Genomic DNA, 24,681 nt, shown 5'->3' with positions numbered 1-24,681 from the left:
TTTTCCCAAAATTTAACAGAGTATTAGATTATACTATGGAATGTTACCAAAGCAAGATAAAGACTCCCAGGTACTCTACTTAATTTCTTGATATGCAAAGTACAAGTTTTCCTTGAAATGTTTCATTTTTCTCTCAAAAACTTTTGAAAGGTAAAAATGCACTAAAAAGACCAATCATTGTCCTACTAACTACTGAAAATGTAATTACTTCTTCAATATTAAATGAAGGTTCACAAATATGTGTTCTTCAAATCAAGTAGAATGATTTACTTTACCTTCTGATGTACCTGGATACACATACATGAAAATTTCTCCACCAGTCCCAAATATGACTTCTATGCAATGTTAGTTTAAAAGATAAATTTTTCTAGTCATTAAAAAAAAATGTATTTTATTCCTTCTAAAAGATACCCTCAGTTATAAACAGTTATATTTCAGATTATATCAATAAGGAATCATATGTATTTTGCATTAGAGACTTTTATTTCAAAATATAAGATGTTTTGTCAGTACTGCTATAGGTAAACACACTTAAAAGTTAGCAAGGCTTTGTTTATGCATTAGCCCTGGTAATAACAGACTTATACTTAAAAGAAAAAAAAAGAATTAAAAAATATATACCGGCCATATTGGAAAGAAAGAAGTGAAATAAGTTAAATTTGGTCAACTTTCAAATAACAATGTATTTCACATAAAATTTAAAAAATGCTCATAAAGGGTTTTTACATCTAGAATGATCCCTTGAAAATCTCCCCATAATCTGATCACTCCCATACTACATACTCCTTTAGCACTTACACAATTTTTCCAATAGAGGCCTGTGTTTAAATACAGTTATTTGTAATGATTTCCTTCCCACAAGTTTTACTGCTCTTAACAAGAATTAAAAATACACACAAAAAATTTTATTTTTCTCAGCAATAATAGCATAGTTATTTAAAGAATCTGCTGAATGCATGACATCTTCTTGCTTTCTCAGTTTTAAACCATGTAACATTATTATGACACTATGCAATTTAAATGCTGAATTAAGACGATTTCTAAAAGGCAGCCATAGTTGGAACTTCAGAAAATATGGCACAAATTTGTTAAATGGAAAAGAATTGTTACCAATATTATTGTTACCAGAATTATTGTTATTAGTACTAATATTATTAATAATACAATCACACATTATATTTTAACAACAGTTTTTTTCTCACTAATCTCAAACCAACTTTATGGATACAGTATCTAAATTATTGAATTATTACATATGAATTAGCACATGGTTAGAAGGATAGCACATTTTATCAATCAAGAAACCACAACAGCAAGTAATTTGCTTAATACAACAGTCAATCAGTTTAGATAAAACTAGAAACTCCATTTCTCTACCATTTCTTTCGAGTGAAACATAAAATTACTTAGTGGATATTTTTCAAGAGCTGCACGTGTATGCATGCAAAAAAATGCAATTATGAGTAAATGGGACACATGTCTTCTGAAATTGTGTTGCCTTCTCCCTCAGAGCACCTATTCAAATCTCTCTGTTCACTAATGTCAAAAATCTTGAACAGGTATTAACACCTGACTTAAACAATATTTTCTGACTTTCACACGGCAAATAAGACATTTTCTTTTGTTCATAACAGTCTTAAAACCCTAATTTTCCACTGCATATCACAAAGCCTATCATCTATATTAAGAATTTACAGCTATCATTCTAAAATCTTTTCATCTTTTCAACTTGAACCATGTTTAATCAACTTCCTGGTTCCCTCACTTTCACCAGTTGCCTTTAATCAAAAACATTCTATTTTTCCTTTCTTCCACCTACTTAGTTTCATTTTCCTAAGTCTCAGAACCTTAAAAGATATGCTATTCTCATATACTAATTCCTCCTCTATTTATACCACTTCTCTTTTTTCACTTTTCTATCACTTCTTCATTTTTCTTTTCCCTGCAACAAGTTCATTCCCTTTCACTGGTTTTGCAACAGCTTTTTAAATATATATTATCAAAAATAATTCGACAGACTTGAGAAACTATGACATTCTAGCCTGATTGTAGGAATATCAATGGTCTCTTGTCTTGTTAAGTTTCCAGTTTGGTAAGCAAGAAAGGCACAAGCAAGTAATTTCAGAATTAACACAGTACTCGCTAAGACAAAAGTATGCTGTGAGTGCTAGAGAAGCATCCAACCTAGAGGCAGAGGAAATATTCCAGAGCCAGCAACTTCTGAGCTAAATTTTAAACCAGAAGAAATTAGGCTGGAGGTGAAGGTTAGAGGGGATTCCAGACAGAAGGAACAGGAAGTGTATAGACAAAAACAAATTAAATAGCATTGAGGGGATGAGAACTTCAAGCCCTGCCATTTTATCTCAGTGTAAAGTGAGAGGACGAAAACAGTAGAAAATGAAGTTAGAGAGAAACAGGGGCCAAAGCACAGTTTGCCAGTTTGCAATTGGTCTGTCTCACGCATATAAAACTTCTACTATTACCTATTACCTATGTGAGACAGAAGTATTCCAGCATTGGCTGACATAAGGTCATTTGCGAAGCAAAAATATTAAGATTACCCTGAAAATTTGAAACGAAAATGTTTTATTAACAAACATTAATCAGTGTTTAATGCCAATCACTAGCTATAAACATCTATGTAAATGGGTTCTTCCTGATTGTTTCCTAATTTTGAGAAAGTCAATAAACAAAATCAAATATTCTCTTCAAATACAAGTTAGTAATCAAACTTCTCAAATCCAGAATGTATAAAAACACCTACATTTTATACTTTTTATTATACTATAATGAAATATGAAAGTAATTGACCATACTTTTCAAAACTTAGTGCTATATAAGGATAAAGTGCTCATATTATGAATAAAATTAAAATCCCATGTAAATTTTTCCGTGTGTGTGTGTGTGTGTGTGTGTGTGTGCGCGCGCGCGCACATATGTGTATTTATTTATTTTGTTACATGGTAATAACACTTTTTCCAAAACCTTTATTTGGGGAAGGGGTGGGGGTTGAGGGAAAGGAAACTGTATTAAATGATAAACCTATCAGTAAATAGAATATTTTACCTTAAAAAGTAATATTAAGGCCTCTACCAACATTTAAAATACATAAAACAAATGACTGTGCACATTTAAAATTCTAAAAATTTTTATTTCTTTAATCTTTAATGCGTAACACCTATAGCTATTTCCTATTTCAAAACAATAAATACTATATAAAATGCTCTATGAAAGGATATACAACTTAAATATAAGCTTTTACTTCTAAACTGGCAAAAAAAATATAATGTGGCTAGTAAAAACATATACTCCTTTTAACTACACTAAAAAGAACCGAGTTTAAAGTAGTTCTTTTATTGTCTTTCACCTCTGCTTAAACAAAATAAACACGTTCTTAAGGAAAATTTTTATCATGTTCTTACTAAAATATTAAGAAAGAGAAGTAAACCTACTTGTGTCTGCTTGGCTGCCCACACTGATGTACCTGTCGTTGCCCGGAAGCGCAGTTTGGTAGTATGTTGCCTCTTCCTGCTGGGGGGTCTTGGCGTTCTTCGCAGTAAGGAAAGCCACTGCTAATTCTAAGTTTCCATTACTATCCTTCAAATATCAAGAACAGAACATCAAATACTTTTAAATATTTCTATACATTCTCACATAATTTATGTAATTTTCTTTGTAACAACTACACAAAAGCAAGTCATTTTCAAGTCTAAACTATTCTTGTGATTCTAATTTTACAATGTAAATTGTGAACAAAGTATATATGTCAATAGTAATTCCTTTTTCTATTAAAATTACTAATATGATGTAAAAATCAATTCTATATTTAACTTCTTAGTTTTCCATTACTTTCATATCTGTTTAATAAAAGTCAATCACAAATTATACTTCTAAATAAATGAACAAACAAAAAATGTTTTCTGGAACTTGCCATATAAAAGGGTAAAAATGAATATTTATAATAGTACTTATGCAAGTAAGGACACTAAAAGATATTCCCTTTAATATGGATGCTGAATACATACCTACAGGCTAACTTAAGCAAATGTCAAAGGCCTATAGGAAGAAAATGGTAAAATGTTCTGAAGTTTGATAGTATGAAGAGACACGCAGAACCCCCAGACAGAAATACTCAATACTGACAAGATGACAATCCTATTCAAATTATAAATACTATATAAACTTTATGTAGTTCTCATTAAAAGTATATCTGGACATAACTTTATTCTAAACTTAATTTAGAGGAAAGCAGATGTTAGAAAACTTAAAAATTTCTGAAACTATGAAATGAGACTTGTCCAATTATATCTCTATATTCTCTATACACTTAACAATAAATGTAACACTAGCTCTATGACAGCTAATTGAAACATTAGGAAATCCAGATGTGAATAATGAAGTTATCTTTGTAACAGAAGAACACTTAAGACTGTGTAGGCCGTAAGAACTTTAGTATACACGCAAAGTGTAATAGGAAGCCATTGGAAGGTTTTGGACAGAAATGACATGGTACGATTTACATTTAAAAAGGATGACTCTGGCTGTGTTGAGAATGGACTACAGAAGAGAAAGGGCATAAACAGAGTCCAATATTATTTGCTATCATATTAAATGTGGGGAAGTGATAAAAGGAGAAAGATTGGGATGACACCAAGATATGAGTCCTGAACAACTAGAAGAATAAAGTCTCCAACCCACCCTAACTCCAATTCTAGTAGCTGGTGAGGACAGAGAAAAGAGTGTAGTTTGAAAAGCACCACTGCTTTAAATTTTCTTATGTGTCACAATTATTATTGGATTCTTAAATAAGTCATCCCAAATATGGGTATATCATATTCTATAGTAAGATAAATTCAGTTGTGAAAAAATTTACAATAACAAGGGTTAACATTATTCAGCACTTACTATGTGCCAAGAAATGTGCTAAGTGCTTTTCACATACTACCTCATATAATAATAAATGGAATGTAACAGGATTTACACAAACGGAAGGTCACTTACTCTGAAGGACTAGAAATAAAAGTACTAAAATCAATATCACGTGGCTCCAAGATGCAGACATCTTGTCAGGATATGACTAACAGAGTTAACTCATTAAACATCTCACAAATTCGTATTGGGCAACAGTTAAGGTTTAAGCACACTGTGTCCCTCCACCCCCACCTCAACTACTGGTAACTGTAACAAAAGTTAAAACACACACACTATAGTTATACAACTTATCTCAAAGAAAATGTTGAAAAGAATTGGATTAATTCTTTATTCTTAATTAATTAAACATATTCTACATGTTTCTCGTTAAAAAAAAGAAAAAGAAAAATGAATTCCTTAAATTTGCCCTGACAACATAATGAGTATAACCTCATACTCAGTGACACAGAATGGGAAAAACACTCTCTGAAAATACACATGGGGTGATTAGTTGTATTTATCAGAATAAAGAAAAAATGGCAATCATCTAAATGTCAATAGTCATAAAAGTTGATATACGATACTTTATGTCCGTTCTAAATATTTACATTGGCTTCGTAAACCCTGCAGTAATGCTCTGAACAGTATTGTTTCATCATTTTTCTAATGGGAAGAAAGGCTAAAGCAAAGCTAGCAAAAGCAGAAATTAAGCGTGGCATCCTGGAATCAGGCTGCTTGGTTTCTATTTCAAGCTCTTCCCACATACTAGCTGTGATCCTGAGCGAGTCACTTCAACCTATGTTCCCTTATCTTTTGAAAAATGATAAAATAATACTTACCTCAGAGAGTTATTAAGAGGATGAGTTAGCCACATAAAAGTAGTTAGAATAGAGCTGGTACTATAAGAGCTTAGCTAGTTATTAACTTATCTAAGAAATAAACTATTTCTAGAAACAAATGAAGAACTTTGGGCCTAGAATCAAAAATTACATAATTAATTTTGTGCCATGCAGCAAGTGCCACAGGATTGAAGCTGTGTGTAGGTCTACAGTGGCACAAATGCTATATTGCTATAAGCCTTTAGTAGCAATATATAAATAAGCTTAAAATGTAGTTCTAGTTCGTGAACATCTTTCATTCATTTGATCCTTTTCAATGTGCATATCCATGTGCCCTGACTTATCTGAGTATCTCTTTGTGAAAATGAGGGTACTTAATAAAATACAACCAAAATGATGCATTTTATTTGTTACATATACTGAACAGTTTGATGTTGAATATTCTAAAAGTGCAATAAGTTGAATGTTAGCAAATTTATATTTCTCCTTCATGGAAGGAAAAAATGTAAGCTTTTGGCCATCTATATTAATTCTCTACTTCTCTTTCCTCCTCTTCTATCTCCTCTTTATTCCACCCCACTCTCCACCCCTCATCGAAACTCTAAAAACATGTCTCTTGAGTAAAATCAGCCATCAATAATTGTATTCACACTCCTCCATTTTGCATGAAAAGGGTTTTATACACAGAGAGACATCTGTTACTCCAAGGTATCTTGGAACATTAGGTTGCCAAAAGGTAACATGCTCAGTGTTGCAGTATGTTAAGTAAGGCTCTTCCTTTATAAAAATTCTTTCTTATATCTCTACTACTACCACATGGTATAACTAAAGAACTAAATTTTTTAACATGGTAGGCAGTAGAAATGAGGGTGTAAAACAAACTGTATGCCATAACACAGAGGTCATACCTTCAAGGCTTGCTGTAGTATCTGGGCATCATTTATCCCAGTAATTTCTCTCAGCTGATTCAAAAACGTCTGCTGGTGCTAGAGGAGGGGGAAAAAACCAAAATCATTACACTCTGAAATATGAAATATGAAAATATAAATGACCTTAAGGTTTAAAAAAATGCAAACTAGAGTAAAAAAGAAAAAAAGAACTTGAGAGAGACTGAACAAATTTCATTCTTTTAAGAAGAATGAACCACGCTCTATGGAGCCCTTATTCTATTCTCATGTTTCCAAAAGAGAGCTTTTATATTACTCTCCAAAAAGTTTTATTGAATTAACAGTTTCTGGCCCATTCTTTACCATTCTTTACTCACTTATGCCTCCCCAGAAGAAAAGGAGTGATTTGCATGATGCCTAGGCCTAAAAAGAACTAAGGTAAACAGGTATCCATTGGGCTACTTCTACTAGGGCAGGGGTCCCCAACCCCCAGGCCATGGACTGGTACTGGTCTGTGGCCTGTCAGGAACTAGGTTGCACAGCAGAAGGTGAGCAGCAGGCAAGCAAGTGAAACTTCATCTGTATTCGCAGCCACGCCTCAGAGCTAGCATCACCACCTCAGCTCCACCTCAGATCATCAGGCATTAGGTTCTCATTAGAGCACCAGTCTCTGGTGTCAAAAGGTTGGGGACTGCTGGCTAGTGTATGGGATCACTGACTAAAATCATGCAGCTCTGGTAATCCCTCCCTGTCCTTAGGGTCAGCCAGCATCCAGGTACTTGGGATGTTTGAAAAAAACACATGCTTTTGGCAGGCCATGCACTAGGTCTATTACATCATGGGGATCCTAAGATCTATTCAAGGAAAAAAGAATCTTCTAATTTTCCAAACTGTCAAAAAAGATCCTAAACAGAATTGATCATTTGTCCCCATTTATTTCAAATTTTTAATACTCTACTGGTCTACATAGTAAGCTATTATACTCTATTGGAGAGAAAAAGATATAGATAGGATCCTCTTATCAAATTCCTCCCTGAACTTCTCGAGTTAAGAGCCATATTCCTCTCTACGCCCCTGTATTTCTTAAAACAAATTTCCAAGAGCCATGAAATAAAGACAGCTCGGTGGATATGATATGAAAATCAAGATGTCCCTAGAATAAAAGGATCAGATGAAATATTTCTTGAAAATGTTTTACATTCCTCTCAGTAATAATTCAGTCAAGATCATCAATGGATGATAAAACTATTAGGTCAAAGTTTGGTTAACAACAGGATAGTTACATAGTTTCAAACTCTCATCCTAGAAATTATAAAGGGAGAAAGAGTAACAGTAACTGTAATGAAGAAACCTGACAGATGCCACCTCAACCAAGTGATCAAAGTTAGTATTACCAGAAGTGGGATAAAATGACAGTGTATGCGTCCTGATGCACCAAGAAGACGATATCACCTGTGGCATTCCTCCCATAATTTGCATAAAACTGAATCTAATCTTGAGGAACCATCAGACAAATCCAAATCGAGGGACATTTTGCAAAATAACTATTTTGTCATCTTTGAAATGTCTATATCATCAAAGACAAAGGATGAGTTTCCAGACTAAAGGGGACCAAAAAGGTAGGGCAATGTAATATAAGAGATCAGACAGTAAACTCTATACAGGATATTATTGGGATGATTGGAGAAATATGAATATGGACTTCTTAGGAATAATATTATATTAATATTACAGTCCTGAATTTGATAATTATATTATAGTTGTATAAAAAATGTTTTTCCTTAGGAATACACCTAGAGTATTTAAGTGGTAAAGAGGCATGCAACTCAAATGGTTCAGAAAAAAATAATTTATGAAAGTTCTTTACACTAATCTTGCAACTTTAAATTTGAAATTATTTCAAAATAGAAGTTTTAAAATGTTCTGAATACAGATTTGTTGATGTCAGAATTGTATAATGTGCATTTCAAAACATGTTTGATAATTTAAATATAAATAATGTATATACATCCAGAGATGAAGAGTCCTTAACAAATTTCAAAATAAAAAAATAAATTTGAAAGTTTGAGATAAATATCTTTTACAGAAACAACACGTATAAGTTAGAAATTATAGTCAGGTACATGCAACAGAGTCCCATCTAAATAGTAGCTTCATCATACTGCAGTATATTTTTTTCCTAATATAAGTAGACTGGAGGTGGGCAGCTCAGATCTGATAAGGACCATTCCACGTGATATCAAAGATCTAACTAAGCTCCTTCTGTCTTTCCACTAAACATTCTTAGATGTGACAGTCATCAAATGTCTGTCACTTCCATGTCTCCTCCTCCAGCATCTTATCCAAGTGATAGGTAGTATAAAGGTAAGGGTAAATGACAAAAGTTGTCTGCAAAATGATTCTGCCTTGTTTAAAAAGCTTCAACCAATATCTTCCACTTAAAGCCTCACTGATCAAAATAAAGTCACATGACCACTCATAGTTGCCAAGGACATTGGGAAATTACTTTCCAGCGAGGCAAAACGCTGCTCTGAAAATGAAATCAGGGTTCTGTTTGTAAGGGAAAAGAAAAAATGTATATTGGACAGACATTTGCAGTATCTGCAATGCCATCAATGAATATTCATTTCCATAAAACTCTTAAAAAGAGCCAAAATATCCGAAATTATCTTACAATAAAACACATAAGTACATAAACAAGGTTTATAAAATGCCAGGAAGAATCAAAATTGTTGAATCAAAGAATCAAATTGCCAAATTTACAGAGCTGAATTATGAGAAAAATAAAATTCTTGTTAAACTTGTCAACTTCTCTACTTTCATTTAAAAAATTATCAATAACTAGCAATAGAACCATGACTAAGTTACAATATGCCTAACATTACAAATTAAAGATGTATAAAAATATTACAGAAATTCTCCTTATCCGTAGATATATCTTATTTTAGTGAACATAAAATATTTTAAAAGATTTTATACGCTTTTTTGTAATCTTATAATCACTGAGCCTCCAAAGTTCATTCTTTACATCAAATATTATTTTCCTCAACTGCGAACTAATAAATTGTGGATCAGGAAAAGACAGTTAGATACCACCCCACCCCCCACGCACACACAATTTGTAGAAATGCTGCTGGCTATTATTTATAATGCTGGAAAACTGTAAACAATGAAAATGTCCTTCCACTAAGGAAGAGATTCTCAACTTTAGTGTGCAGAAGAATGACTTGATGAGTCTGCGAATAATAAAGACTCCCTGAGACTGTGATTCCAGGGGAATTTGGGTTAAAGCTAAGATCTGCATTATTAATAAGCATCTCAAATGATTTTGATACAGATGGGCCCAGAAGCAATCTGAGTCATGCAAACAACTGTATATTTTTTAATAATGAATAATATAATCTGTATAGAAATTACTTCTACAAAACCACATTAAGCTAAAGTGGAGGAATGAGAAATAATATATATACACATATTAATGACTACAAGGTAAAACATACATGAATATAAAGCCCAGAAAAGATTACAGAGCCTATGTTAGACTCTCAATTCTTCTCCCATTTCTGTAACCCCACCTTTTGCCATTATTCACTTTCTCCCACTAGGCATAGGATCTATTTCCCTGCTGCATTGATGATGGGCTTGGTCATGTGACATTTCGACCAATGACATATTAGCAGACAGCATACAAGCAGACATGAAATGTGCTTGCATGGTTGGGCTTGCTCTCTAGAACTTCTGCGACTTCCCAAGAACATAACCTGTGTAGTCCAGTTGCTTCAGAAGAATGGGGCGCCTGTGGAGAAGAACCACCCAACCGACCTGCAAATCTGTGAACATAACAATAATATTTTAGTATGGCACTAACTTCTGGAGTGGCTGTTATGGTGATAGTTGGCTGATGCAGAGTGTAATAAGAATACTGAGTATTTTACAAAGAAAAGTAATGTCTTCAAAATGTTATCATTTGGTGTTATGTTTATCTTTCAAAATAAAGTCAGCTAAATATCCTAGAAAAAATAATTCATGCATATCCCTGGCATAGTTCATGATCTCGTGAATTTTGACTAAAAATGAAATGATGGAGAGAAAAAGCATCGGGGTTAGGAAGAAGGCTACGTGGAAGTAGAAAAAGTGAAAGAATCTTCCTAGCTCAGTGAGCAAGAAATGAGAGAGATCAAAAGAGGTGAGCTATGAGAAAAACTCTTAAGTTTATGGCAGAGAAACCACCTCATTTGTAAACTTTTCCCTTTGTTATTGGCTCCTTACATCTGTGCTTTTTCTGTCTTTGAAAATCTGCACCTTCATTTCCTGCAATTATACATTTTTGTTTCTGCTATTTCTATTGGTACTAAGACCCTGGTATTTCTCTCACAGTTTGCAACTTCCTATTTACCAAACTTCTGGTCTACAACACACACTGATCCTCGACTAAAAATGTCTTGCATATTTTCTCTCTTCCCTAACTAGCAATTTTGGATCCAAGGTGGATCCAACCCACTTCCATTTCTAGAGCTCCTTTTTGAGCTCTGAGGACTTCTTTATATGGATTTCTTATTTACTAAAGTAGAAGGAGGTGGTGGGTGCAGCCTGTTCACACTACTGGACCAAGAAGGGCAATTACACTGTTCAAAGAGAGCCATGGCTTGCAAACACCACAAAAATTGATAAGCAAAGAAGTCAAGACTACATACGGGCCTTCAGATTCCTTCTTCTATATTATTTTTACTGCATGATAATCCTTAAGTGCCTATTATATTGCAAAAATACAGTACCATGCACTTCAGGGAGAAGGAAGCAACAGGAATTTTAATGCAAATTAAGGATCAGAGGATTTCACAAAAATTCCTTCCCTTCCCCATTAACCCTACCTAATATTCAATCTGTTTTAAATCTGTTTCAGAAAGACTATAGTACATGTAACATTGGTATAACTTTTTGAGGATACCAAAAAAAAAAAAAAAAAGCGGAGGATGGGGGAATGATCACTGATTTAGGCTAAGGAAAGAGGATAAGCATTTACTATGATCTTGCTCTATGCCAGACTCTCTTAACTGCTTCTAGTATATAGTCTCATTTAAAACGTGCGCACATGCACATAGACACCCCCTCTAGAAAGTTATTCTCATTTTCTAGTTAACAGAGTCTTCAAGAGATTATAAACACAGAGACAGGAATGTAAACAGGTTTTTCAAATTCCAAAGCCCATGTTCTTTTCACATTTGCTTTTCTCTTTATCTGATTTTGGAGATTAAAGATTCAGTGAAAAATGAAAACTCAGCCCCCAAATCCACTACTCTGTTGATGTAAAATGTTTAGATAACGTCATAAGAAAAATGAAGCACCACTGACTACAGGGCAGAAAGCTTTCTGTGTTAAGGGGTGAGAATGACTCATAAGTCAGTCATTGGTTCCTCTGAATTTCCAAACATAAATAAAAACTGGTTTAGTGCAAAGGAAAGAAAGTCAAAGGTTTCCATCTTTAGGAGAAAAAAAGAGACAACTCTTAGAATAACTTCTAAAAAAAGCTTTCAAAATTTCTAAGAAAAGATAGGGGAGAAAACATTTTTATAGAAAATCCTAAGGCATTTTTAAAATTCTGAATCACATGCTATTGCTAGGCACTAAGTAGTAAGCATTTCAAAGTTACCTATCAATGAATAAAAATCAGACTACTGCCTTTAAGGTATGTAACCACATACACATTCATTTTTGTGAATACCTCTGCATCTACCTAATAATACTAAACTGCCCTAGTTCATGTTATCTCTTACTATAACAAGAAATCTCCAAACTTCACTGACAGATAATTTCAAGTATATAATATATCCATGAAGCTCTTTGTAAACTCAAAACTGGCCTATAATCAGCTACATAAGCAAAACGAAAATGAAAAAAAAAAAAAAAAACTTCATTTCCTGAATCTTTTTATCTGTAATTAAAGGGGGATGACATGATCATTCATTCTCATCATATGTAATATTCTATGACCTCTCTGAATTTTCCTAGCACATTCCTTATGATGGCTTAAAGGGCCCTTTGCATGCCACAGCTATCTCTAGCTTCACCTTGTATTGCTCTTCCCTCTGTCGTTCGGGGTCTACAAAATACCATTCTGCTTTCTAATTCAAAAGTTTTTGTATAGTCAGCTTCCTTCTCTTAAGGTTAAAGGTTTTCCTGGCACCACAGATTATAATAATAGAGCATGGTTAATGACCAGACTAAATCCAAACAGAGCACAGACTGTTTCACTCATCAATGTATTCCTGGTAACTAGTATAGTGTTTGGCATGTGATAGGCACTCAGTAAACACTGACTGAATAAATGAATATAGCAGAGTTTGCAGAGATGAACTGGAGTTAAGTAAGATTACAGGGCTTGGAATCATCCATAGGAAAGAGGCACTAACTAATAACTGCATATGGGAACAAGAAGCATACATAAATCACTTACTAAGCAAACTTTTCATACTCTCCTACATTCTACTTAGAACTTCACAGAAAGCTTCATTTCCTAGACATGGTCCTGTCAATCCTGCTTGAAGTTGAGTGTGGTGTGTGTGTGTGTGTGTGTGTGTGTGTGTATATATATATATAGTATAGTATTATTGAAATCTCCAGTTACAAATAATCTATACAGGAATCCCATGAATGGTTGGGGTATCTGGTATTTTCTACTGCCATAGAGTCAAGGCTTATATCAATCTTTTTGGGTTAATGGCACTTTATTACTAAAATTAATCACATACCTCTCTATGAGTGCATATTTGACAGTACGCTCTTTTATTCTTTACTATTTACATTCAGGCTTAGAAATGCCAAAAATTCTGAATTTAAAAAGTCTTTTCCTATCTTTTTATGGAATCCCAGAGCAAAACAAACATTCTGAAGCATTCATGTAATACAAAAAAATAAATTAAAAAATAATAATTTTTAAACCACCAGAATACAAAAAGAAAATAAAGAAATGAGATACTTTATGGGAAATAGGTACCAAGTAACAATGGAGATAGGTGACCCTCAATAAATTTTTGTTTCTATCCTTCCTCCGCTCAGAGTTCATATCCCCATTTATCAACTCAACCCTTCGACCAATGTAACATCTCCATGCTGTCCATGTTCTTAATGGAACATGCCATCCCTACTAACTAGCAGACAAAAGAAATGCATCATACGTAGATCTCTAAATGCAATCCCCCACTCCTGCAAAAAAAAATTCATTACATAGTACTAAAGCTAAGTTCATACAGTTAAATAGAATTTTAGGTCAAATAAGAACTCAACACCATGAAACATGGTTGTTTCTATGGGAACATGCAGTATGAAGTACAAAAATCCAACTTGCAAAATCTTTTGGAATAGTTTGTTTTTAAACTAGAGTGCCTCTATTCTGAAAAACATCTGGTTAAAAAAAACTTTTGTGAATCACATGACATCTGTGAATTATGATCTCTATAGTTTAAATATGTATTTACTTGTTTTGATGCTATAAACTGATTGATTCCTAATGTTTCTCTCTTATCCAATTAAATCTTTATGTATCTCCAACTTTCTTAGATTTCCATAATTGAGATTTCCAGTCAAGATGGTGGAGTAGTAATGCTGTGTTTGCCTCCTCTTATGACCACATCAAAATTACAACTAAACCACAGAGCACCCATCGTTGAGAATCACCTGAAGTTTAGCAGAACAGAAGTCCTACATCTAAGGATATATAGAAGAAGCCACCTCAAGATTGGTAGAGACTTGAAATGGGCTAGTCCCACACCTGTGTGTGATGGTTAAACATTGGGAGGAATATCTTGGTTGTGGAAGTCCCTCCAGAGGAGTGAGGGGTCTCAGCCCCACACCAGACTCCCCAGCCCAGAGTTCCAGTGCTGGGAAGAGAAGTCCCGATAACTTTTGGCTGTGAAAACCAGTGGAGATTGTGGCTGAGTGAGATGGATGGCTATTGGACTTCCAAGAGTTTCACATAAAGGGTCCGTGCATGGATTTACTCACTGATGGACTACTTGCTCTGAGTTCCAGCACTGGGGCAGCAGCTCAACGGACACCAGGGACATATGAGAAAAAACTGAGTCATCTGGCTTCAGGGTGAGGGCTGGAGGAGCAGCTTCTTCTCCCAGACAGAAATGCTGGCAGAATCCACTGTTTCTTTGTTGACAGACAAAGGACACAGGCAGCCACCATATGAGAGTCTCCATTAACCTGGTTAACATTGTTTGCTCTGCCTGGGTGATTCCCTGAAACCCCATCCCACTTGTGGGCCTCCTGAAGCTGCTTCCAGTGACTTTTCCATATAAATAGCCCATTTCAGCTCATGCTATGGACTTTCTTTCAAAAGTTCACAAACCCTAAATAAGCGGCATCTGGCCTCAATGTACCCTGTACCTCTTATTGAGCAGCCCCAAGGCTGGTATTAGCAGCAGCCAGCCCTGACTCACAGCTTGGCCTCTGGAGGTACCTCCAAGCTCAGGACAGGTGACAGTCACCTGCGGATTGTTTGGTAGCTTGTGCCAGGTGACAACAGGCAGGGAACAAGTTGCGGCTAAACCTGGCCTGTGGCAGGGCCCCTCCAAGGGGTCTCTGGGGCCAGCATGCACAATGGTTGGCTTTAGAATACGCTGGAGCTCCATCTGAGGATGACACACCCAAAGAGCAGACTGGAAAGACACCAGAGCTCTGAAAAAGTGAATCTTGGTCTGTAAGGTCAGCCCCTCACTGGCCAGTCCTCACAACTAATCAGCTTCAGGGTCAATCCCTACTACTGATGTGTAAATAGCAACCAAGGCTCAAATATAAAAGGAGGGCACACACAACCCATACAAAGGTCACACCTGGAACACTTGGCCAGGTAATAAGGAAAGACTGCACTTCTGGGTCCCAGAGGACACCTACTACATAAGGCCACACTAACAAGATGAGAGACATAGCAGTACTACCTAATACACGGAAGGCAGCCAAAATGGGGAAACAAAGAAACATGTCTCAAATAAAAGAACAGAACAAAGCTTCAGAAAAAGAACTAAACACAATGGAGACAATCTACCAGATGTGGAGTTCCAAACACTGGTTATAAGGATGCTCAGTGAACTTCGGGAAAGAGTAGATGAACTCAGTGAGAGCTTTAACAAAGAGATAGAAAACATAAAAATGGAGATAGAAACAAATAAAAGAACATGTCAGAAATGAAAAATAATGAAAATGAAAAACACATTACAGGGAAACAACAGTAGATTAGATGAAGCAGAGGATCGAATTGGCAATTTAAAAGGTAGCAGAAAACAATCAGAAGAGCAACAAGAAAAAAGAATCCAAAAAAATGAAGGCAGTTTAAGGAGCCTCTAGGACAAAACCAAGTGTACCAACATTTGCATCACAGGACTTATCAGAAGGCAGAGAGAGCAAGTAAGGAATTGAAAACCTACCTGAAGAAATAGTGATGGAAAATTTCCCTAACCTGGTGAAGGAAACAGACATACAAGCCAGGGAGTGTAGAGTCCCATACAAAATCAAGCCACAGAGGCCCATGCCAAGAGACATCATCATGAAAATGTCGAAAGTTAAAGACAAAGAAAATCTTAAAAGCAGCAAGAGAAATACAGTTGGTTACTTACCAGGGAGCTCCCATAAGACTGTCAGCTGATTTCTAAACAGAAACTTTGCAGGCTAGAAGGGACTGATGTAAATATTCAAAATGATGACTAGCATAGACCTACAACCAAGATTACTCTACCCAGGAAAGCTACATTTAGAATCGAAGGACAAAGAGCTTCCCAAACAGACAAGCAAACAAAAAAGCTAAAGTTCAATACCAAACCAGTATAACAAGAAATGTTAGAGGGAATTCTTTAAGAACAAAAAAGATTAAAAATATGACTAAGAAAGTGGCAATAACTACATATCTATCAATAATTACTTAAAATATAAATGGATTAAATGATCCAATCAAATGATATGGTGGCTTAACAGATAAGAAAATAAGACCCCTACCTATGGTGCCTATAAGGGAATCATTTCATATTGAAAGACACACAGATTGAAATTAAAGGGACAGAAAAAGATACTTTATTAAAATTTAAATGGAAAAAAAAAAAGCTAGGGATGCAATACTTATAGCAGACCAAATAGACTTTAAAACAAAGGCTATAAAAAGAGACAAAGAAAAACCCAGTAACTGAACTTCTGGGTATTTATTCGAACGAAACCAAAACACTACTGTGAAGAGTCATGTGAATCCATATATTCTTTGCAGCATTATTTATAAAAGTCAAAATATGAAGGAAATCTGGTGTCCATCAATGGATGAATGGATAAAGAAGAGATGGTACATATATACAATGGAATATAATCAGCCATAAAAATAAATGAAATCTTGCCATCTGCAATAACATGGATGGACCTAGAGGGTGTTATGCTGAATGGTATAAGTCACATAAAAACAAATGCCATATGATTTTATTTAGGTGTAGAATCTAAAGAGGAAAATAAAGGTACCAACAAAACAAACCAACTCATAGATACAGAGAACATTTTGAGGGTTGCTGGATAGAAGGCAGATTGGGGGGGTGGATTAAAAAAGGGGAAGAGATTAAAAAGAACAAATTTATAGTTACAAAATAGTCATGGAGATGTAAATTACTATATAAGTAATATAGTTAATAATATTGTAATAACTATGTATGGTATCAGATGAGTAGTAGATTTATCGGGGTGATCATTTCATAAGATATAGAAATGTCTAATCGCTAGGTTGTACATCTAAATCTAACATAACATTGTATGCCTACTGTAACTGAAAAATAAAAATACTATTAATAAATAAATAAAATTAAAAAGGAAAAACAAACAAGAGAAACAAATATTTCTTGATGGTCCATAAACATACCAAAAAAACCAACCAGTTTATCAGCAGTAGGATGGTTAAGTTCTGGGGTATACAGAAGTAAAATTAACTACAACAGAATATGAACTTTGACTCTGGCACCTATGAACACACAAAGAAAAACTCCACATAGATCATGGACCTAAACGTAAAAGCTAAAATAATAAAACATTTTAGTAAAAAACATAGAAAAAATCTTGTGTGGATTAAGGTTCAAAAAGATTATGTTAAAACACATTAAAAGAAAAAATGGTATAATGAAATTTATCAATGTTAACATACTTTGACATCGCAGAAACTGACAAGTAAAAATAAGCCACATACTGAGAAAAAAATTTATCATAAAAGATATTTTCAAAATATATAAGTTCCTACAATTCAATAGCAAGATATAAAATATATCTTTAGAAGATATAAAAATAATCATTTAAGGAAAAGGTGGAGGCAGCAGGTTCCTAGTACCTCCCCACCACACCCCCTGCCTACCTACTACCCCTCCCACAGTCTAGCTTCCCTTCACACCCCAGTTCCCTGAGACATTAAGACAGGAGGAAGAGCAGAAGCAGAGGTGCTGCCCGCCAGTTCCCCTCCTTTTGCATATTAAGTCCAGAGAGCTCTCCTAAAGGCCTGCTCTCCAGGCAGCACAGGGGGTATGAAGGATCCTTGATATCATATGCACAGTCAAGAATGCATAGAAGTGATTTGAAAACTGCAGAAGGGTCTGAAAATTGCAGACCCTGAAGCTAGAGTTTGCCTGAGCCAACCCCAAGATGTCCAAGAGTAATACAAATAATACAAATATATGTCCACACCTAGGACCACGCCTCCTCGCAAATACCTCATGCCACAAGGGGGTTTCTCTGATCCCCAAGTCCCCAGAAGCCTTGGCCCCCTATCCGGGGGATACCATAGAAACCAGAGGTAACCCCAGCCATCTCATATGCTGCCTTCATTTATCCAGGCATAGCCTGACATGCTCAAATGTACTGGTGCCCTCCCTCTGATGCCACCAGCAAGGATAGAAATATTGTTAGTTCTGTTAGTTCTACAGTTTTCACTTACTTGAAGTCCTGGCCCCACTGGTAAAGAAGCCTGGAAGTCAGTTCTGAGAATCTGTATGGTACAACCAGAATAGGCAGAGTGTCCACTGATCCCAGGAGGCCTGTGCAGGGAGTTGCTTCTTCCCTCTAAAAACTGGGAAATTTAAACCTGAGGCATTGGACTGCTGTCAGTTTCCTTTCAATCCTCTTCCTCAGCCCTGCCCTGTCCCGCCCCAAAAGCTTTCTCTAAGGCCTATGGGAACTCTTCAGAGGCCTTCTTGATGAGTCCCAGAGGATCTAGCTCCTTCAGCTCTTCAGCCAATCCTACCCTCAGGCCTAGTGCAGCTCACCATCACTTGAACCACTTCCAGGATGAAAATCACCAACAAACCTCCAAGAAATACGGCATTTTCTGTTCCGATTCAAAACAGGTTCCTCTTCTTTCTTGATCTCACATGGACCAAAAACTTTAAGAAAAGTCTTTTGCCGCCCTATTGCCTGTCAATCACCCAATTCCACAGTTCGTCCCACCCAAACTTCCAAAGCAACAACAATGTGGAAGTATTATGTACCCAATGGAACAAAATATACATCATAAAACTTTCTCTTGTGTGCCATCGATTTTTAAAGAGATTAATTTAATGTTAGTTTGAGGCATTAATAAGTAAAGGGCACTAGTGGTTACTAGACAGTAGAGAGTGGGGGGAGGGAGGAGGTAGACCGGGTATAAGGGGTCAAATACGTGGTGACAGAAAGAAATCTAACTATGAAATGTGAACACACAGTGTAAATATATATATGCTTTACTGTTAAAGTGAACAGCTGAAACTTATTGGATTTCATTAACCAACGTCACCATAAAAAATTAATTTGAAATAAATAAAGGGCTTTCATTCTTCAGCAGTGGGTCTTTTTATCAGGTGTTAGTTAAAAAGAAAAAATGAAGAGAAAATTGTGCATTTTCATTTTGTTTTGTGAGCATATTAGTACTTGCTCCTAAAAAGTTTTACCTCTAGGAACATCTTTAATGTTTTAGCCATTTTCAGACTTGGAAGAATTGTTATTGTTATTGCTGATCTTCTGAGAATATAAAACTGGATAATATATAAGAAGAAGCAAAATTTTAAAATCATCCTAAAATGGCTAGTAAGCACATGAAAAAAAAATGCTCAAAACTATTAGTCATTAGGGAAATACAAATTAATACCACAATGAAGTACCACAACATGCTAACTAAAAATAGCTGCAACATAAAAATTCACAATACTAAATGTTAACAAAAGTGAGAAACTGGAACTCTCATAGAATTGCACAGCCACTTTGAACAACCATTCGGCAATATCTTGTAACAATTCTACACTTAAGTAATTGCCCAAGAGAAAAGCAAATATGTCTACTGAAAGACCTGCTTACAAATATACATGTGGCGACATTATATATAAGACTCACAAACTGGAAACAACTCAAAAGTTCACTAACAGGTACATATTACAGAGATTTTGGAATATTCATATAATAAAAGATTACTCTGCAATGAAAAGGAAGAAACTACTAATACCTGCAACAACATGGCTGAATCTTAAAAACACGTTACTGAGCAAAAAATATCAAATGCAAAAAAAAAAAAAAAATTATGTTTGCGCTTACGTGAAGACCTATAACAGCCAAAACTGATCGATAGTGATAGAAATCAGATCAATAGTTACCTGGAGGAGGAAGAGTGGGAAAACTAAATGGGAAAGGTGACACAAGGGAATCTTTTGAAGTAAGAACTGTCCTATCTGCCCAAATTCATCTAACTATGCACTTTAAATGAGTGTTTTCATTTTATTTATTTATTTTTTTTGTAAATTATACCACAGTCACATTAACTTTGAAAAGTCAAGATAGCAGCTAGTGGGATGTGGAGTGAAGGGACAGTGTGGGTGAGGCACAGAGGAAACTTCTAGAATAAGATATTCTATTTCATATCCAGGGTGGTACAAAGGGTAGAAACATTATTATATTTCGTTAAGGTATACATAAGTTTTCATAAGCTAGGTTTCACACACGCATAAAAAAAAATCTTTCACACATACACAACACCAAAAGAAAAGACCTAGGATGACAAGCTACCTTCCTCCCAGGATTCCTGGACTGAAAACTTTTATAAGAGTCACCTGGACTTAAAGGAAAAAGCACACGCTGCATTAAAATGTAAAATAACACCATGTCCTTTAGTTCTTTAGAAACAGAATCATCTTATAAGTTTGTACAACTAAGACATATAAATACTTTAGAAGTGCATTAGGTACCAATAGGGAACTATCCGTTAAAATCAGCAATAAAAGAACGATATCCACTATTACCACTCCTAATCAACATTTATTAGAGGTCTTACCTAGTACAAGAAAAAAACATAATTACAGGCATAATATTTAAATAAATTAGTAAACCGTCATGGCTTATTCATGTTATGATCTTTTACACAGAATATCCAAAATTATCTCTAGATAAGTATTAAAATAGAAAAGCTTAGCAAGGTGGCTGGATATAAGGTCAATATATAAAAGCCAGTTGCATTTGTACACACCAATAACAAAGAACAAGTATTTTAAAGTACCACATATAATTGTTATCAGAAATTATTAATTAGCTAGAACAAATGATGTGTAAGAATTTTACGGTTAAAATTATAAACTAAATGAGAAAAATTAAAGAAGACCTAATAAAAGAAGTATCCATTGTTCATGGATAGAAGGACTCAATATTATAAAGGTGTTATTGATCCCAAATTCATCTTTAGATTCAAAGATATCAATTTAAAAAAACAAAACAAAACAAAACAACCTGGAACAGGAGTTTCTTAGAGAACTTGGTGTGATTATTCTAAAATTTCAAGAATAAAGTGCCATGACACCTTATAAGAGAAGCAAATTTACTTTTCCAGTACTAGAGATTATTATGAAGCTACAGAAATGAAGACAGGATGGTATTCACAAAATTAGTGATGCAACAGAAGAGTGCACAGGGAAAATATAGTATTTTACATAAAGCTTTTATAAATGTCAGAGATGGCATGTCAGTTCAGTGGAAGAGAGCATTAACTTTTCAATAATGTAGAATTAACAACAACAAAAAATGATATAGATACTAAAAATTAATTGGATCCCTACCTCGTACCAGGTACAAATATTAAGTACAGATGGAATAAGGCCTAAATGTTGCAAACATAACTCTTAATAGAAAAGACAGATGAAGACATGGTTCCATAGTGTAGCAGTTAGCATGTCTGTTTTACATGCAGAAAGTCCTAGGTTCACGTCCCAGTGGAGCCATGGTTCATGGTCTACAGCCATGCCATTCTGAACAAGCCTGATGTCTGATCTCACAAGCTAAGCAGGGTCGAGCCTTGTTAGTACTTGGATGGGAGACCACCTAGGAAGACCAGGTGCTGTAGGCATAAATAATAAATAATAATAATAATAATAATAATAAAGATGAATATCTTCTATTTATCAAGGTGGGAAAAAGTTGTAAATTTAACAGCACTAAAATTAAAAATACATTCCTTTAGAAACTCATAGAGATGCAAAAAAAGGAAATCAAGGGGAGAAAGAACACAGGATTCAAGATGATTACAATTTCTAATGAAAACAGGGATGGGTTGAGGGGACTATATGATTACATATAGGTTACTTTCAAAGTTCTAGCTTTAAGTTGTGTGTTCATGTGCATTTATTACTAAAAGTTATAAGCAATTTGATAAGTGAAAAATTTGCATCTACAGCTCATCATGAACCAGTGTTCATGATTAATTCAATTCTGTGTGCACTTTGGAAACAACTATAAGTGTATATTATTTAAATAACCCCTCTCCCCCAAAATATCTGACCATCTACAGAGGTAGTAAATATAAAATTGACATTATAAAAATAATAATCTAGACAATAAAACTAAAGTTATCTTGAGCACATAGAACAAAAAGAGAAAAAGTACAAAATAAAATTTGAAGGAAGGTAAATGATATTCTAATATTCAAGTAATGTTGGTACAGAAGGTGAAAAAAAGAATAGAAGCAGTAATTTTAAAATAAATTGTCTTCTTGAGAACACTAAAATTTTCATATCAAAATTTCTGGATTCTAAAACCAAAGAAGCAATCAATCACTACCAAAAAAAAAGGTAGGGTAACATCAAACAGTATTATACTATATAGAAAGACATAGTTAAAAGTAAATACCTAACTTTTAAAAACTAATTAGCTACTAATGTATCTGTAACACAATTAAGTAATATTTTTGATGTAAGATATACCTTAAGAAATTTAAAATGGCATCACTTAGAATTACAATTCTATATTATTCCAATAAAATCAGGAGTGCTGTAAATAAAATATGCTAAAAAGACTTCTTATTGGTGGCATAGGAGGAGGTAAAGCTAATTATTAATTTCTGACACTCAGAAAAATATGTTTAGATATATTTGTTTAAAATTTAAAAAGAAAAATGAGAATATTTCCAAATCATTATAGGATATACAGGCAAGGGTCAGGGAGGTGACACAATGAAAACTTGATCAATCCACCACACGTGGATGGTGAAAACATGACTAATAAATGGAAACCCAGAGGACAATAAGAAAATTAAATGTATCAGTTATCACCATATATGTAAGTGATGAAATCCTACTAAAGAACAGCAATATACACTGGTCTTGGATTAGATCCATTAGAGATAGAAAGAAAATCTGATGAAATTATGTTAAAAGATATGGACATCTCTCAGAATTTAAGAACTAAAGAAAAAATATTAAATATTCAAATCACACTGCAGTCTTCATTTAATATATGTAGAACTCTATTACCATCAAAGAATACACATCCTTTTCATATGCTCATTAAAACTTCATATACTTAGTCATAAGAAAATCTTAAAAATTTTCTAAAACTATTACAAATTATATTATTTTTAAATAGTACATCAAAACTAAAAATCAACAATGTTCAAAAAGCAACACCCTGGGAAGTAAACCAAAAAACATCTTTTAAGTAATGAAAGAAAAATAAGGTCAAACCCAAAACAAAATCAGATGAAAATCGACAGCCCAAAAAGCTTTTCATTATTAAACATAATTGGAAACTCACTACATATGAATTTAAGTAAAAAAGAGCAACCATAACCACTGGAGAGAATAGAAAGGTGAAATTACTGAAGACAAAAGCAAAAATTAATAAACCAGAAGATAAAACAGAAGAGATATATGAAACAGCTGGATTTTGGAAAGTCCAATAAAACAGATGAACATCTGGCAAACATTACTGAGAACAAAACAAAATAAACAGGAATAAGAAAGCAATTTATCTATATACACATATTTAAAAGAAAAGATAAGACTAATGAATACGAAAATCTAATTGAAATCAAATCTAAATCTATAAAACATCCTTAAACTTGACCCTGGTAAAGGTAGAGACCCTCAAAGATAACAAAAATTTGGAAGCTTATCTAAATGTTGCTGTTCACAAAATGGTCATCTTAATATAGTTATAGTCATTAAACTTTCAAAGTAACAACCAATACTTAGGTGGAACAATAAAAAATAGTTAAATACCACCAATTTTGAATGGTTTAACCTAATCTCATACTAAACAATTCCAAAAGCATAGGAAAACACAAAAAGCTTTCTAATGATTTTATGAGCTAACTTTACCTTGACAGCTTACATGCACAAAAGCAAACCACATAACAAATCTCGTTTAAGAATACAGATACCAAATTCTAACTTAGTATGATGAAAGTATGATGACTAAGTGAGATTTACCAGAAAGCAATATAGCATAATTGTTAAGAGCAGAGACTCCTGAGCGTCATGACCCTTAGTTTAAATCCCACCCTCAACAAACACAGTTACAATAAAATGTTGGTTTAGTTCTTAACTTCTCTACTACTATTTCCTCAATCGCTTCATGAAGGGAAAAAAAAATAATGCTCATCAATAAAGTGGTTGGGAAGATTAAATGAAAAAAAATTAAACAATTTAGCATAATTTCTTAAAGTATACAGCAAATATTCCATGTGTTATATATTACAATTGTTATTCTTATTACTGACGCATAAAATATTACATTAGTTGTTACAA

The 24,681-nt window shown here is 34.2% G+C and overlaps 1 protein-coding gene across 7 annotated transcripts in view; it reads right to left on the bottom strand.

Moving 5' to 3' along the window:
- The window catches only part of USP25 (ubiquitin specific peptidase 25), a 110,422-nt gene that overhangs the window by 81,480 nt on the left and 4,261 nt on the right, over positions 1-24,681 (bottom strand). For 6 of the 7 annotated variants that reach the window (XM_036218458.1, XM_036218462.1, XM_036218463.1 and 3 more), the window contains exons 2-3: positions 6,659-6,736; positions 3,453-3,597 (exon numbers count right to left, since the gene is read on the bottom strand). In XM_036218458.1, coding sequence (XP_036074351.1) covers positions 3,453-3,597; positions 6,659-6,736 — 223 coding nt within the window. Of the gene's footprint in view, positions 1-3,452; positions 3,598-6,658; positions 6,737-24,681 lie in introns of those variants that run through there. The other variant, XM_036218461.1, reaches the window with a different exon arrangement.

This window comes from Rousettus aegyptiacus, unplaced genomic scaffold (genome assembly GCF_014176215.1).
Source record: "Rousettus aegyptiacus isolate mRouAeg1 unplaced genomic scaffold, mRouAeg1.p scaffold_m13_p_4, whole genome shotgun sequence".
In the NCBI taxonomy this organism is placed as follows: domain Eukaryota; kingdom Metazoa; phylum Chordata; class Mammalia; order Chiroptera; family Pteropodidae; genus Rousettus; species Rousettus aegyptiacus.
This window is presented reverse-complemented; position numbering and strand designations above follow the sequence as displayed.